Source organism: Ananas comosus, linkage group 16 (genome assembly GCF_001540865.1).
Source record: "Ananas comosus cultivar F153 linkage group 16, ASM154086v1, whole genome shotgun sequence".
Taxonomy (NCBI): Eukaryota; Viridiplantae; Streptophyta; class Magnoliopsida; order Poales; family Bromeliaceae; genus Ananas; species Ananas comosus.
Window position 1 is genome coordinate 4309740 of NC_033636.1, and position 17195 is coordinate 4326934.

At 37.5% G+C, this 17195-nt stretch overlaps 1 protein-coding gene across 1 annotated transcript; it reads left to right on the top strand.

The window, feature by feature from the left end:
• LOC109722545 (membrin-11-like) lies at positions 715–16803 on the top strand. The gene is made up of 4 exons (XM_020250636.1): positions 715–1089; positions 15509–15629; positions 15808–15957; positions 16482–16803. The coding sequence occupies exons 1-4, from the start codon at positions 806–808 to the stop codon at positions 16641–16643; spliced, it is 717 nt and encodes a 238-aa protein (XP_020106225.1). The 5' UTR covers positions 715–805; the 3' UTR covers positions 16644–16803.

Genomic DNA, 17195 nt, shown 5'->3' on the forward strand with positions numbered 1-17195 from the left:
GCTCGTGTTCGGCTCGAAATGAGCTCGAGATCGGCTCGCTCGTTTAGTAAATGAGCCGAACACAAGCTAGATTTTTCAGCTCGTTTAATAAACGAGAACACGAGCTGGGGTCAGCTCGCTCGTGTTCGGCTCGATAACAGCTCGAATGCATATATTTTATATTTATATACTTTATTTAATTTATATTTTATATATAAATAAATAATTTTATTAATATATATTTTTTATTATTTATTTGTTAGTAAATAAACATATAAATGCGAGCTAATTATAAAAAACTTATTTATATGTCAAAGTTTCAAATATTAGATCAAAGTCTAATAGATAAGAATTAATAACATTTATTTTTATATATATTTTCTAATCTAATTATTTTAATTTATGGTTGTGTGGCCAGCTCGTGAGCCAACTCGTGTTTGGCTATTAATAAAACGAGCGGAACACGAGGCTGAATTTTCGGCTCTCCCGGTACTTTAACGACCAGCTCTGTTCGGGTCGTTTACATAAACGAGCGAACCACGATGGACCCCGGCTCTCGGTTCGTGTTCGCGCATCGTTTACACCTCTAGATATAGATAGTATAAATATAGATAATAATAATAATAATAAAATAATAAATTAAGATTCGAGTCGGGTTCAGATCGAATAAAATACAAAATTCATAGCCCTATCCACATTTATTAGATTTTTCAGTTCGGATTCCCATCGATCCTTCGAGACACCCGTACTCCCCTGCAGCTCCTCCCTCCCGATCTCCTCCTTTCCCTTGTTCTCGATCACCCAAGCCCTCGTCCTTACGATCCCCATGGACGGCGAGGGGGGCAGCGGCGGCGGAACCCTTTCGGAGATCTACCAGAGCGCACGTCGCCTCCTCCTGCGCGCGAGGGATGGGCTCGAGAGGCTCGAACGGCTCGAATCCTCCTCCTTCTCCTCCTCCTCATCGTCGCCCTCGCTCGGGGTCGGCGCCGATTCGCCCGAGCTCGCCTTCGCCATCAAGAGGGATATCGCCCAGATCCGGTCACGCTGCGCCGAGATGGATCACCTCTGGCGATCCGTCGCTGCCAAGGGCCAGCGGGATCTCTGGAAGAGGTAACTGATCTGGAAACCCTAGCCATTTCAAACTTGATTAGGTTTTGCTGCTATGCTATGCTATGCTATGCTATTCAGTGGGTTGATCTGGAGATTTATTTATTTTTATTTTTAATTTATTTTTTAAATAAGGCAGAATTGAATTGATGGGAAATTAGGGGATCGGGGGAATGTTATTATGATTTGAAGAATGGTTTGCTCATGATTTGGTTTGATCTCAAGATCAGCGTTCTCACGATTATTATCTAATAAATGTGCGTTTGCTGGTAACTCACCTCGTTCCTTCTTTCTTCGCCTATGCTTATTCCGTGTCGTATATCGATTTTGTGTAGTTGTTGGCTCTTGATTGTGAGGAATGAGCCTGCGTCGAGCTGACGAATTTGCTGGGATCAATTTCTCAAATGTGGGTAAAAGATGCAACCCGCCGAGATATTGCTGCTACATATTTTATCCCTTTTTGTCCTTGTTAATTTCAGTTGGTTTTCTTTCATTAATTCAATTTGAAATTTTTATCCCAATCAAACTAAATTGGTGGGTATCAGTAGTTGAAGAGATTGTTGTCTCTGATATTTTTATTAGTTATGTTGCTTATACAAGAGCCTAATTTTAGACTCTCTCATCTAAAATAATAGGAATAAGAGATTTTCTTCATATCTCAAAGTCATTCTTAAATAAAAAGAGTGAGAGAATATAAGAAGAAGAATCTGTATTTTATATTTCAAAATAGGAAGTAGCAAAACTGATAGAAGAATCAATTAGCATAAAAAATCTAGCCAACAGAATATGGGATTAGAAAAAGAATCAGCTTAAAAATATCCAGAGAAGATAGAAAAAAACTTAAGTGATGAAAATGCACCAATAAAAGAGGCAACAGTCAACTCAAATCAAAGGAAAGCCTAAATTTAAGTTCTATAATGTACTGAAATAAATTTTAAACTCGTATTTTAGAGTTAGGAAATCTGCAGTAATTGGAGTAGATGAAGAAAGTACGCTAATCTTTAGGAGTAGCAAAATTTGGAGAACATCTAAAATAAAAAGAATAAAAGGAATAAGAGAATATAAGAAGAAAAAGCATCAACATTTTACATATGAAAAAGGGAAATAGTAGAACTAAGTAGTAGAGCTGATAGAGGAATTAGTCAGTATGAAATATAGTCAACAAAATATGTAATTAGAAAAAGAACCTTCTACAATCTAGAGAAGAGACAAAAGACTAAGTGATGAAGATACACCAATAGAAGAAGAAGCAACCAACTTAAATCAAAGGGAACCCTTCCAAAATTGGAAATAACTAATATATTGGTTCTTTTTTCTACAAAGGATTTTCTTTAAAAAATATCTTTTCTTTCTTCATTTTTGCCCACCTTACTTGTCACGTCCCGAGACCGCCAATTTGGTCGGATTGGTCCTGCACACAGACGCCAAACGAACAGAACCTCCTCTGTTCGCCTAAGGCTCAGCAACAACAACTAAACATGTATAATGAAATGCCCAGAAAAATTTCCAGTATATATGGCTTACACGAAGGTAAGCAACACAAGCAAATGAAAGTAAACTAACTAAACCATTCATACATTGTAACTTGAGTACTTTAAATCAAATACAAAGCTTACATGTCACGCCCCGGAGACGGCAAGGCCCTCCCGGTAGCGCGCCCAGACCCGCCATATGTCTGCACATATAAGGCGTCTACAACAACAGCGGAAGAGAAGCGAGAGATAATCAACAACTAGAGATATCAAAGCAAGTGTAACAACTAAATACTAACAACAAGAGAAGGAAGGTAAAGTAATCCACTAAAAGTAAGCATAAAGTAGTACAATAATCATCTCCAAAAGGGTACAATAAGGGGTGGTTTCTATACATGGGTGAAACTCTCAACCTTTCTAAAATGAAAACAACGAGTGGTAGACCACCTATAGACGCGTCCCTCGAAGCAGCTAACTCGAGGCAATACCCTTTCCACGGTCCCTAGCCTCTCCCGGCGTGGAAGGCTCTGAAATAAAACATAAAATAGAGAGCGTGAGAACTATAATTTATAGTTCCTAGTGGGCAATTACTGACCTCAGCTCAATGCACCATTAGGCTTCAAAAGAAAAGGGTAAGTACGATAAGCAACAATAGTAGTAATAGATGATAATAAACTGCAGAATTGAAAGCATGAGTGAAATGCTATGCCACAGGTAAACGTGATGTATATCAATGCTATCATGTTTGAATATGCCAATGTCGGGTAAATACGCTCATCAGTTACCAAGTATACTAAGATGCGATAAGTAATCCTATCAAGTATACTACATGTCCCAATATCTCAAAGCCACACTATGAGTATGTCCAATAATCCAACTGCTATGATCTATTTAGCAGTGATTCAAATTTAAGAGGTTATGTTCAAGTTCAATCTTGTTTTGGAACTTACACGAGTGTAGTCCGGCTTGCGCCGCCTAAGTGTCGGTGGTAGCTCCAGCATTTTCACTCTGGAAATGAGCCTATCCCTCCCGATCCCATAGGCTTCTCGATACCGCACGAGCGATCATAAGTCGCGTAGGTCAACTCCGGAGTGCCGACTTGTAGGGAGCGACCCTCACAAGCATGTGCGAATGAGCACAAATGGCAAACAAGCAATATCATCGTCTCAAGTATCCAATCATCATGTCTCCAACATGGTAAAAGTCACTTGTAACCCGAAGGTCTAGTTCTATGTCTCAATATGAGGTTTAATCGTTCAATCATTTCTATGTCAATGACCATAGCTTTACTACGTCAAATCCAAGCCCAATGCCCCTTTTATGACATTAGCTTACTAAATCACGCGTCATGTACATCTATGTTCTTTGATTTCATTACATTATGCTAAGTCCAAATTCAGTCCCAACACTAGTGCTGCTTTATGACACTAGGTTTCACTTGTCCCAATTACATCACACGCCCAATGCCCCTTTATGACATTGGCTCAATAGTAAGCTAATAGTGTAAGTTTCAAGTCTCTTCACGGCATTATGTATGGTCCTATGTCCAACATGAGAGTTATGTCTAAATGCACATTATCCTTCTCATTCTCACTATATAAAACATGCTCTTGAGTCTTATCTAGAATGCTAAGCACATGCATAAGTCTCACATGCCACTCTCTGCTACATAGAGGTCCAAAAATGTATTATATACAATGTAGGCATTTTAAGCATTCTAAAATTCACAATAAATACATTTATCATGGAAATGCATGAATTTCTACTTTACGAAGTATAGAACATCGGATATGAGAATTTCTCATATGCTAGGCTAGGTCAAACCCACCGAACTTCGCGCAACCCTTCGTTTGCTCCAACGAAGATGTCCACTAAGCTCCTAACACCCTAGAAGCATCAAAAAGTGAGCTACAAGAAGTAAACGAACAACTATTAACTCAATCATTAACCATCTAGGCATAGAGGGCTAAACTCTCACCTATAGTGTAGAAATCCCTTCCCAAAGCTCAAATGGAAGCTAGATCTCTCCCAAAGCAACCTAAACCAAGGTTCTAATCCAAATAGATTAGCACAAAAAGCCCTAAATCAAAAAGCCCCAATTTAACCCTAGATTTTCCATTCTAGGGTTTCATCTCCCAAAATCCACCAAAACTAGGTTTAGAGGGGAGGAACAAGCAACAAACCTCTTTAGAAGTTCCAATCCAAGCTCCAAGAGTGAAGATCTCCTCTCTTGCAAGCTCCAAATCCAAGCCTCCAAGCATCAACAAGGTGGGAAGAGAAGGAGAGGAAAATGCTCCAAGTTCTCAAGCTAGATCCTCCTCCTCTTCTTCTCCTTCTTCTTCTTCTCTTCCTTCTTCTCCGTCTCTATCTAGGGTGTTGGGAGAATGAGAGAAAGAGAAATGAGAAAAGGGAGAGGGTGAAATGGCCATGTAGGCCATCAAATGTAACAAAATCCAAAGAGGCCCCTCAATTTCCCAATATTGCATCAGCTCGGACTGGGCAGTTTTCGGACTGAGGGACCGGTCTCTCCGATCTGGGACCGGCCTCTCGGCCTGCCCCGAAAATCCAACGTTCGGGAATCGGTCTCTCCCTGCATGGGACCGGTCTCTCCCCGCATGGACGCGCTCGGGGATCGGTCTCATCCGCCAAGGACCGGTTGCCTCAAGGCTGCCGCACTACTGTTCCGGGGGGACCGGTCTCTCCTAGCCAGGGACCGGTCCCTGAGAGTAAAAACTCTCAGGACTAGTCCAGAACTCAGGTTTTCGAACTTTTTAGGTCGGAAACATTCTACGACCCTCCACCAAGTGTAGAAAAGCTTGAAACACATCCAACCACTCGAACCTCGCAATTTGCACAGGTCCGTGTGCTACATTACAGGTTATGCATTCACACATTTACATTGCCATCTCTCAATGAATAACTTACATTTCCTTTCATCAACTATAAACAGATGAAATATACAAGGTATAGCTATACTCAATAGATGTTGCTATCTATAGCGCGTTGTCTCTGTCACGATCCTCAATCACCCCGCACGAGCTAGAACCTGCATGGTTAGTGGGGTGAGAACTACTAAAAATTTCCAGTGGGTTCGGCTGCCGACCTCGCCGACTCACCTACTAAGTTTACTCAGGCATATATAGGCAAAGAAAAGAACAGATAGTAACCAACTATAACATGTAATTACTACAATACCTGTACAAAGCTGAAAGGAACAATATATATAACAGATGAAAATTATGCATGCATGCTATTAATAACCATTACCCAATCAATCTGGTTAACCATTTGGTTAACTATAACTTACCAACTCAATCACTTTTGTCGGGCCCTAAGCTGCCTCCCGATGGGACCGTCTACTGGGAAGACTTATACGATCAACCGAGTTGATGACACACTCCGGAGCTCATCGCCCAAGGAGGAGAGACCTTACCTTGAGCATTAGACTAATGTGAGTATGATCCAATCCTCACTTAGAGGATGCACTGACAATGCCACACTTTGACTAGCTCTTTATGCTAGATTTACATGTCCAACTCTAGATGCTAATCAGTTCATCTAGTTTTAATGCCACACATTTTACAAGTTCATACATCTATAGGGTTCTATGTTTACTAACCATTGTCCAACTGTACTTTGCTTTCAAGGTATACAAATAGACCACATGTCAATCTAATCACATATCAAGCTCAATCCTATAATGCATGAATTTCAACTAAACATATACAATCCATATATGCTCAAGAAAAGTGGCGTAAACATAATAGGTCATTCGATGACTTCGGAAAGCACCACCCACCTTTAATTAATGCCGGAGTGCGAGAAATCCACTTCCCGCACTTTATGAACCATCACGACCCTCGCTCGCGGTAAACGAAGCTAAAATGAGGTTTTCCTCACTAGCTTGCCGTAGGCTCATCGAAACGCCGATCTGAGCTTTCCAACGCGTCAGTTTTACCCTCTATTAGGTTTTCACGCGATCAATTCCAACCTAGAGCCTCAATCTTGCAAAATTGCATTTCTAATTTTAGGCCTCACATAACTGTTACTACACCACTCTACAACAACATATAAAGTAACTCAACTTTAACTAGTCCAAGAACCTCAAAACTAACAGTTTAGAGGATTTACCACAACCCTCAACAAAAACCTGCATGCTGGTTCATCACAATTCCCAGCAGCCTAGCTTACATATAACATACGTATAGTTTCATTATTAGGTTCCCTAACAACTTTAACTCATATACATATTGTTAACTCCCTGGTTTACACAGCATCCAGGAATTCCAATTCAAACTCCTTTTCGATAAATAATTACTCCAACTTACCATAGAACTAGCAACTTAAATTCTATATGCTATCAACTTAGCATAATTTCTAGATTTCCATAGCATTCAAGATGCTTTAGCAATCAAGATTTATAATTTAAACTTCTTTAGAGTGTAACTAGCTTAAATCCCAGCTGAGAAACAACTTCTTACCTCAATTCCTAAACTTCCTCCGCTAGTTTCCTGCTCCAAAAGCTTTCTTCTCAGCTCCAACAGCAAGAAATCTGCTTCGAAATTCTTCTCTACCAAGCTTTTCCTCACAGCCACTACAAGCTGAGAATTAGCAATTCTATTGCTTACAACTCTCTCTAAAGCAATTCTAAATGTTAGCTACCAATAATTCATAGCCCAAACACCTCTCTATGTTAAATACCATAACACAAAACAGGGAATAAGATCAATCTATCCCTGATTGCATTTCTAATCCATATCCCAGAACATCATGTTCACAAAGCAGTTTTTTTATGCTTCTACGAGCTTTCACAGCTATAAAACCCCAAATTAACCTCTTTCCAATGTAAAGAACTAAACCCTAATCATAACTTGATTAAGTTTACCTTAATTCGATGCTCCAACAGCTAGCTTCCCTGCTCTAAAGCCTTCTCTTCAGCTCAAAACACCAAAATCTGCACTTCTCCAACTTCTTCTTCACCAACTTGCTTCTAGGGTTGAGAGAGAAAGAGAGGGCGAAATAGATAAGAAGAAGGCTGTAGGAAGGAGCCCCTGGTACGTGGGCACCTGTAAAATACCTGGGTTAAAGAGATAAGACTGGAATTTTACAACTTAACCCCCTAAATAGCCAAAAGTGCATTGCAGTCCAGCAAATTTCGCATGCTGGTACCGGTACTGGCTGAGGTACTCAATGTAAAATTCTGCACTAGCAGCAGCCTGGCAGCAGCAGCAATTGGAGGCCTTTTTGCGCGTCTAGTTCACTCCGAATCCATCTAAGTACCTCCAAAACATGCCAAACACTATCCCCAAGCTATCAATTTAGTTTGGGAATACCACATTTACATTATTGCTTCTCTTTGAGCAATTGAATCCAAGTTAACCTTGTCAACCAAAACTCTCTTCTAATTTCGTTTCGCGCCCGATTTGCATCAAACACTCAATTACCTCCAGAAATCATTCCCACACCTCCAAAATCACTCGGGAATGATGCACATCCAATTTAAACTTCACTTTGATCTTCCAGATCAAAGTTAGCATCGCAACTCAAAATTTTCAGTATATTACATTACTAATCAAGTGTAAAAACTGAATGGATAAGAAGAAGTAGAGAATATAATAGATAGCAAAAGAACACCCAATTTAAAGATGAAAAAGAAAAAAGAAAGCAGCAACAACATGAACGTGACCGACAACATGAACAACAACATTATTTTATTGTGTAGTAGATGGAACATATCAATAGTATGAACAATGCAGACAATGTAAACAACAATCCAGCAACAATAGACTTAGTTGCAATTTCCTTTTCTTCATAATTTTATTAAAAGGACTATCACCAACACAAAGAAGGGCAAAACAACAAAGAAAGACACCTAAACATGTGACAGAATTCAAGCCTAAACGTAGACAAAGACTATTTCTGAAATTCGAGATGCAAAACCAACCTAATAACATACTTAGTAGGTCGGGAAAAAAAAGAGAGAACAAATTGTATCCAATAATCTTCGTCAAACGGGAGAAAGGCTAGATCTTGTAATAACTAGGAGGCGTTTCCGGATCATCACTAGTTGTTGCTGTTGTTTCTACAGTACCTGATGTTGCCGGATGTCCAGTGGGTTCTTCTTCCATCGGATCAACATTAGGGGGATCAATGAAAGCGCAGCATCAATACTTTCCTTAATTTCCTTCAAGGCAGTGACAATTTATTTATTTTTCTTCAATTAAAAAATTATAAGACTTTTTGAGAAGATCAGAGTTCAAATTAAACATTTCGTACTCATTTTGGAGTTCCAAATGCTCATCATAAATACGATCATGTAAGTTCTTATAATATTTCTTGTTCTCAAAATTAACATCTCTAACTTTAAATCCCAATTCTTTACGAAGCCTCCTAATAGCTGCACATGCGGCATCTCTTTAGCTTGATTCGACTCAGAAATTGAAGCACCATAACATGTAATTATCTTCATAAATCGGCTACTTCTGGGTACTTCCACATCAACATAAGAACAGAATCAACAATCAGCATCTATAGTCATGCGGTATCTCGGGGGAGGTAAGGAAATTTGCAAACAGATATTACGAAGCAACCGGCGAAAGCTGATGTCGACATTTATGGAAGAATCCATCTCTGCAAGAAAATGCAAGTTGCCGAAAATTACACGGTGACCGTATATTTTAGCATAGACTTGTCTTTCAATTTAGTTAATAAATACATTATCTATCAATTTATACATATTTGGAGATATACTTACAGGCAATAAATTTATAATTAAAAAAAGCACATGAAGAGATGCAATAGTTATTTAAATTGTAAATATATTTTTGAAACAAAACACAAATTGCTGAAAATTACTTACAATAACAGGGAAGCAATGCAGAAGCAAACAAATGTAGAACGACAATGCAAATCACCGTCACTTTCCTGAGGGAAAAAAAGTTATGTTAATTAAAAAATAGTTAATGTCGGCTAGGATTACGGGTAGATAAAATTAAAAAATAAAAATAGTATAAAAATTTTATAGCTTACGGGAGAAAAAGGATTGGGTTATCAGATACAGGAAAAAATGGATGTCATATGTGTTATTGTATAGCCGAATGGACATGTGTTAGGGTATAGGAAGCTCTGCTGCGAAACGCTTCACCCATAGTGGATTAATCCAAAATCGAAAACGGCGACGAAGGAAGACGAAAAGACGATGAAAGAAGCGGCGGTGAGGGGAGAAATCCATCGTTTGATTCCGGCACCACAAACAGCTAGAATAGAAGAAGAAACGGTGATAGAAGAAGCGGTGGCAAGGAAAAGGATCCATTGTGCCCAAGGAAGAGGAAAAGGGATGGTTCGGCCGGAACGTAACAGCCTAAGGAAGAGGAAAGGTCTGACTCGGTTTGGTTCATGCAAGGAAAGAGTGAACCAGGTTAGGTTCAAGCAAAGAAAAAAAAAATTGAGCCGATTCGAGCAGGTTCACCCGGTTTGGTTCAAAAATAAGAAAGAGGGAACCTGGTTCGATTCAAGCAAAGAAGAGGGAACCTGGTTCGGTTCAAACAAACAAAGAGAAAAACTTGAGTTGGTTTGGGCACATTAACCTAGTTCAATGAAAGAAAGATAGAAATACATAGAGGACTTGAGCCGGTTCGGGTTGGCACCAACACTAAACAATCCGGTTCGGTTTAAGGAAAAAAAGATAGAAACATGTGAAGGACTTGAGCCGGTTCGGGTTGGTGCCCACACTTAGCAAATCCGGTCCGGTTCAAGCGAAGAAAGGACATGCTGCCACGTGGCAAATTTAAGGGAAATAATGATAAGAAAGAAAGATAGAAATACATAGAGGACTTAAGCCGGTTCGGGTTGGCACCTACACTAAGCAGGACTTAAGCCAGTTCGGGTTGGCACCTACGCTAAGCAGGACTTAAGCCGGTTCGGGTTGGCACCTACACTAAGCAATCTGGTTCGGTTCAAGAAAAAAAGATAGAAACATGTGAAGGACTTGAGCCGGTTCGGGTTGGTGCCCACGCTCAACAAATCCGGTTCGGTTCAAGCAAAGAAAGGATATGCTACCACTGGCAAGTTTAAGAAAAATAATGATAAGGAATAGATTGTTCTAATTAAAGATGTATGCGTTGAGAAAAGTTCACTAACATAATTAAGGTTCCGTGGAAGTTGATTTCTCTTATTTATGATTGTTTTTCTGGATTATCCCTTTAAATATAATGATTTTGTGTAGTCCTTGGTTCTTACTTGTGAGGCATTCATTGTGCAGAGTGAACAAATTCGGATGGAATTCGATTCTTGAATGCATGAAAAAAACTGTAAGCCTGGAGGCTGGAGCCAGAACATGGCTTTTTAGAATGGCTGAAATTACATGATTAGTCATGGTAATTTGATCAAAATTTTCCACTCGTCCACATCAACTCGTTGTACCTTTGTTGAGAACAAAGAAAATTTGAACCCTTTTTTTTTTATCTTATCATAATTGAAATGACTAATATCAAAAGAATGACAAATGAGAACCGATGATCATTTGCTCTGAGAAAAATTTTGTTGATTTTTAGAAATTTTTAGAAATGTTCCTTGATTTAGTAAAGCATTTGAAAATTTTAAGACATAAAATTTAGTGTTTTGATCTTGCGTGTATTGATTAGTGGTAGGGGTTGTGAGATAATTATTCAGTATTACGGTGCTGTACGACTCATGTGTGGTAAAATAAGCCATGTATAAGTCTTGTTAATGTATAACGACTGATGGTTCTTGCGCATTTGAGATGTAGTGCATGCACTTTTGATACGTTATATGATCAATGCACTAAGCTGCTCTATCATTATCTGGGTTTTGAGTGCAGTTCAACTAATTTTTGCTCAAAGTAGGTTTTCTTCAACCAAATGGAGAGAATGTTAAGGACGCTTTAGTTGTGATTAGCAGGAAAAAACAAGGAAAAGAAAAAGAGAGACAGGTTGCCGCACACTATTTAACTCGTTTTCTTTGCTTTGTAATTAGATATGCACAATACTGTTCGTGCTCTTTGGCAAGCATCTAACAAATTTTGAGGCTTTTTGCATTTTGCTGTAAACCAATGCCTATAATCTAAAACACTACGTACTGATCCAAGTACTAGCTTATCAAATAATATGTGCTCAACTTTGTCTATCTCCTTTTGCCTATAGTTGGATTATCTTTATTAAGGCCGTACTAACAGCAGTGACAGGTATTCTGTATTATGGGAAATTATTTTGGGCATGTTGACACTGTATATTCTAATTGGTAGCATCTATAGCCTTCTGTCCTCTCCTGAAAATCACAAAGTGCAATCAGCCTGAATCTACATTATCTGTCACTAAGTCGTGGTATAAACTATTTTGCATTTTGTGTTACATTCCTTACGCCTACTTTGTTCTCCCATTATCATGTTCCACCTTTTGACGAACTCAAAATTAAATGTGAAAATAACATTCCTTCTTGGTGGACTTTCATATTGCTTAAACTGTACTTTGCTGGAGCTTATGGATTATTTCTCTTCTTTAGCCTGTGGGACCCATGCTTCTTAGTGCTCTCCTTAAAATTGGTTCTATTCTTATCATTTAACCGGTTTGTTGTTTCCGCTATCGTCGCTTCGGATTCTATGGGCCCTGAGCGCGGAGGTTCCTTCTCCTTTCCCGACCATTTCCTCTCTTCGCCGCCTTGGTTTCTTGCATCTGTTGAAGTCGAAGAGTTGTTCTATGCCATTTCTCCTACCTGCCTTTGCGTATGTAATTCAGTCTCGCTTCCGCGATCTCTGCTCCTCTATATAAGGTGGAGAGGGAAGGGAGACATCCTTAGGCGTAGTCTAAAACCCTAGTGCCACCCTTCCTCGCGATCAGTGACGGCGCCTCTTGGCTCTCTCTCCCTCTTTGTGATCTGATTAAGGTTCGGTTGAGCTACTTGAGGGCTCACAGTGCGATTTGGGGCGTCTTGTGGGGATCGGATCGCTTTATCCCTCAAACTTTTAGGTAAGTTTTGCAAATTTAGCTGAAGAATCTCACTTGAAGAACATTTTTTTTCCTCTCTTTATGATCCTTTTGAGGTTTATGTTGCTATAATTTTGGGTTTGGAGCTTGAATCCTTTGGCATCGATCTGATCGGTTTTTCTTTTTTTATTTTGTGCAAACTATAAATTAATTTGTCCACAAGTTTAATACCCTATGAAGAATCTGACATCAAGGAGCTGTTAATGTGCTCTTCTAGCATATTCGTGGATCAAAAGATAGAGTTTTGGTGCTATTATTGATGGTATTATGTCTTTTTGATGCAATTTAATTGTAAATAAGTGCAATTTCAAAGGATGCATGTATGAATACATTCCTATAAACTTGCATAGATATAGATATAAACTTCTCTACACTTCTTTAGTTATTTAGNCCGAATTAGTTTATCGAAACCATGTGCAGTCAACACAACAGATAACCACATAAAAACACATAATAAATAAATAAATGATTAACTAAATAACTAAATAAGTGCAATTTCAAAGGATGCATGTATGAATACATTCCTATAAACTTGCATAGATATAGATATAAACTTCTCTACACTTCTTTAGTTATTTAGTTAATCATTTATTTATTTATTATGTGTTTTTATGTGGTTATCTGTTGTGTTGACTGCACATGGTTTCGATAAACTAATTCGGTATCAAGTATTTACTGATTGAATGTTTAGTAGAGAAAACAAATATGAATTTTTGATGGGTGTCCAAAATTTTTGTTGTGTTGAATGTACAGAGTTTTGGGATTTGGAAAAATATGTTTAAGCGTTATTGAAGAACGGATCTTTGTTATTTTATTGTTCAGCTACTGGTTTGTATGTGTTTGATGAAATGCCGATTTGAAACTTAATTCAATATAAAGAAAATGCCTATATTTTTCCGCATCCTTACATTTTGATTTTTTTATTTTATAGCATGAAGAGGTGGTGATAAATTATATAATCAGATTATCTGAAAATTAAAATACGGATTATGCGGTAAATAGTTGAATTTCCTTTTAATTGGGCACCTCCTGTTATTTTCTTTGAGTTATTTAAAGTTCCATATCAGGAATTGAATAGCAAGAAAAGGTTGGATGCAACCAACACTATTATTTAAGGTAGTTTGGATGCAGGTGCTGTGGACATTCATTCTTGAATGGAATTTATTTAAGCATTGGTAAGAGAGGATAAATTGATCTTTTGTAGGGTGGGTGGCATTGGATTAAGTTGATATTTTATAGGGTGGGTAGCATGCGATTATTTTCTTTGCAGTCGCCATAATAAAATGAGTGCTACTTAGGTTGAGCGATATGTTGATTATTAAAACAAAATGGTGGACTTGGAGATAGCAAGGAATTTGAAAATCATCTATCATCATTTCTAAACATGTAATTGGTTCTGATTGGTTGGCCCAATTTGAAACCTTGATGAGTCCGTATATTTGTATACTGGAGCTAATTCGACTATACGCTGAAATAAGAAAAACTTACTATGATGGTGGTTCGCATTAAGATTGGTTGGATGGCATCATTCATGTCAAATGCAGCACTATGCAGTAAACTGAGGACCGTATCACCTGAGCCGTTCTCATATTCAAATGCTCAGATTTGTTGAAGCCATCGGAACTAATTAGATGCTTGAAATTATTAATGAACTACCAATTTTTATCTATGGTTGAATTGAATGTGTGGAAATAGTGAGCGATGATATTATAGGCTGATTCGAATTTGATCAGGACATTAGGGAATTAGAATTGCTATTTGTTTGCTGGTGTTAATAGAGTGTAGACGATTCAGTAAGTACTTACACTACATTAGTACTTTGTTAAAAACAGCTTCACTTTCTTTTTTCACACCGCCGTAGTATATACAAATCAAAGAAGATTTTGCTAACAAAAAGTGTTATTTTAGAGTAATTACTTTGTGGTTTTCCATTCTACTGTTTTAGTATAAGCTTTGATCACAAGAAAAAAGAAAAGAATTTTATGCTCCAATGCGATTTTCCAGTATATGTTGCTTTTGAATTTTTTTAGTTTTCTCTCCCCTTTTTTTGTGTACTTTGAAACTTTTTCAATGTGTGGAGGTCCTGGCATTATTTTCTACCCTATCTATTTCTTTGTGCTGGAGTATTCTTTTAGTTGTTGGTTATTTGACTATTACTTCACTGTTTGAGAATTTCTTGCCTTTCTCCATAATTTGATTGATACTTTTTTGTGGCTGGGTATTAAACGATCATAATTTGCCTATTTCTAAAAGAAATTTTTTTCGTCGCGCCTTAAGCTCCCTTCTTATAACTATCGCTTCATATATTTAACTAAACCTCACTGTCTATTACTTCATTTTCTTACTACCTAAGAGTTTTTTTCAGTTATTTTGAAAGATTGAATAATAAGGTTCTCACACGATGTTGGTGATGCCAATGTGTGCATTCTTGATTTTTCTTTGATTTGCTCTTTAAGTTTCATATGGATGGATACTTTTTTCTATGCCTTTTTGATATTATTTTATTTATTATTGATCTTCTGTTGTTAAATTTTGATTTAAAAAATATTTATTTTCTTCATCAATGATGCAAATCAGTATTTGACCGTATACTCTATTGTTTGTATTTTCTTTTTTTTCCTGAAATTCATGTTCCTCATTTGATAGTTACAGGATTGCTTTTTATATATTTGATGAATTGTTATTGCAAGCTTTCTTCTCTAGACTATCGTCAATAATACATGATGATAAAAAAAAAAATTGCTTCAACATTAATATCTATCCGCTGCATCGTGCTGGTACTAAACTAGTATGTACTTATTGCCGTAGTCTTTACCATCTAAGCTTCCTTATCCCTAAATACGTAATGCAGGGCTAGAGGCTTTTTAGAAGCTCTGACCAGAAACAGCAAAGATTTGATAATTCTTTACATATTATGACTAATCCTTGACATATTATATGTCATTACAGAAAACTGGAACAGCTAGCAGAAGAGGTTGACTCGCTGAAGGAGAGTCTTGACAAGCATTTAATGCGCCAACAAAAGCGAATGGTCGAAGCTAAAGAAAGGGCAGAGTTACTGGAAAGAGCAGTAAGAATTCCTTGATTTGGAATATAAAAAAGAAGTTTTAATATCAGTTATTTTTTTCCACCTGCATAGTTGTTGGTCCTCTATGAAATAAGGATAATTTGGCTTGCTGTTTTAATGGAATATTAGAGGTTATATGTATGATTGATTGCAATGAATGGATTCAACATGGTTGTTGCAGAATGGGGACTCCTCTCACGTTCTGAGGATATTTGATGAGGAAGCACAAGCAATGCAATCAGCTCGAAACTCCTCCATAATGCTTGAGGAAGCTTATGCCACTGGAGTGGCTATTCTATCGAAGTATGCCGACCAGAGGGACCGCTTGAAGGTAATTACTGATCACCTACTTGTATGAGACATTCTCAAAATCAGAGATCAGCATGAATTTAATCGACTTGAGCTTATCTGAGACCAAATATAATCAATTTGCAAGTTAGGTCCCATGTGGAAAAAATAGGGCCTGTTTGAATGCATTGATATCTTGTTTAATGTGCTTCTTTCATTTCCTTTAGCTGGCATGTCGTAATTGGTTGATGCGGTGTTGTACTAATGTCTACCGCAGTATAATATAACTTACCTTTAAATGATTAATATGATAAATCACATAACAGGTGGTACTTGCTATGTGGAAAAGATGGAAGAATCAAATATTTCATGATAGTTAAGAATGTAACTCGAAAGTGGTGATCACAAAAGAAAAACAAAAAATCACCATACTACACCAGATCTCAATTGGATGACATGTTGTGGCATCCAAATAGACCCAAGTGTCGAAATAAGTTTGAACGTCGAGTTCTCCTTGGACTACTAGATGTTCTTTTCTTTACTGATAACTGATTTCTGTGTCTGCAGAGAGCACAAAGGAAAGCGTTGGACATCCTTAATACGGTGGGTCTGTCTAATTCTGTCTTAAAGCTTATTGAGAGGCGTCATCGTGTAGACAAATGGATTGCTTATGCCGGTATGATCATTACGATTGTGGTGGTATATGCATTTTGGAGGTGGACACATTGACTGTAATTATTAGTGTGATATCTGAGAGAACCAGCAAACAATTGTTACTGAGGATGGTACTCGGAATATTCATTTGGACTTTCCATTGGCCGATTGTTGAAGTTGTATCTTCGCAAAACTAGTCTTTATATGTAGGTTTTTATCATTTTTTTTTTGAAAAGGGTGACATTGTATATGTTTGTGACCTTTTTCTTTGGGTTTTCTAGTGCAATAGTCTTCTCCTAAAATTTTATTTTAAAAATAGATCTGTTTAATTTTTATTTATAAATATGGTTAAAAGCGGTGAACTATTCACCACATTCTTTTTTTTTCTCACTTCTCATTATATTTCTATGATAGTAAAAGCGGTGAATGGTTCACCACTTTTATTCTTTTTCTACTCCCAATGAGGAGTTATGAATGCGGTGAATCATTCACCGCATTTAGAGATCTATTTTTATAATTAATTTTTAAAAAAAATTTATTTTTATAATTATAAAAATCAATAGGATTATTTATAAAATTTTTTTTTTCCTTTTCCTTTTTCCCTTCCCTAGAGTAGGAATTGGATTG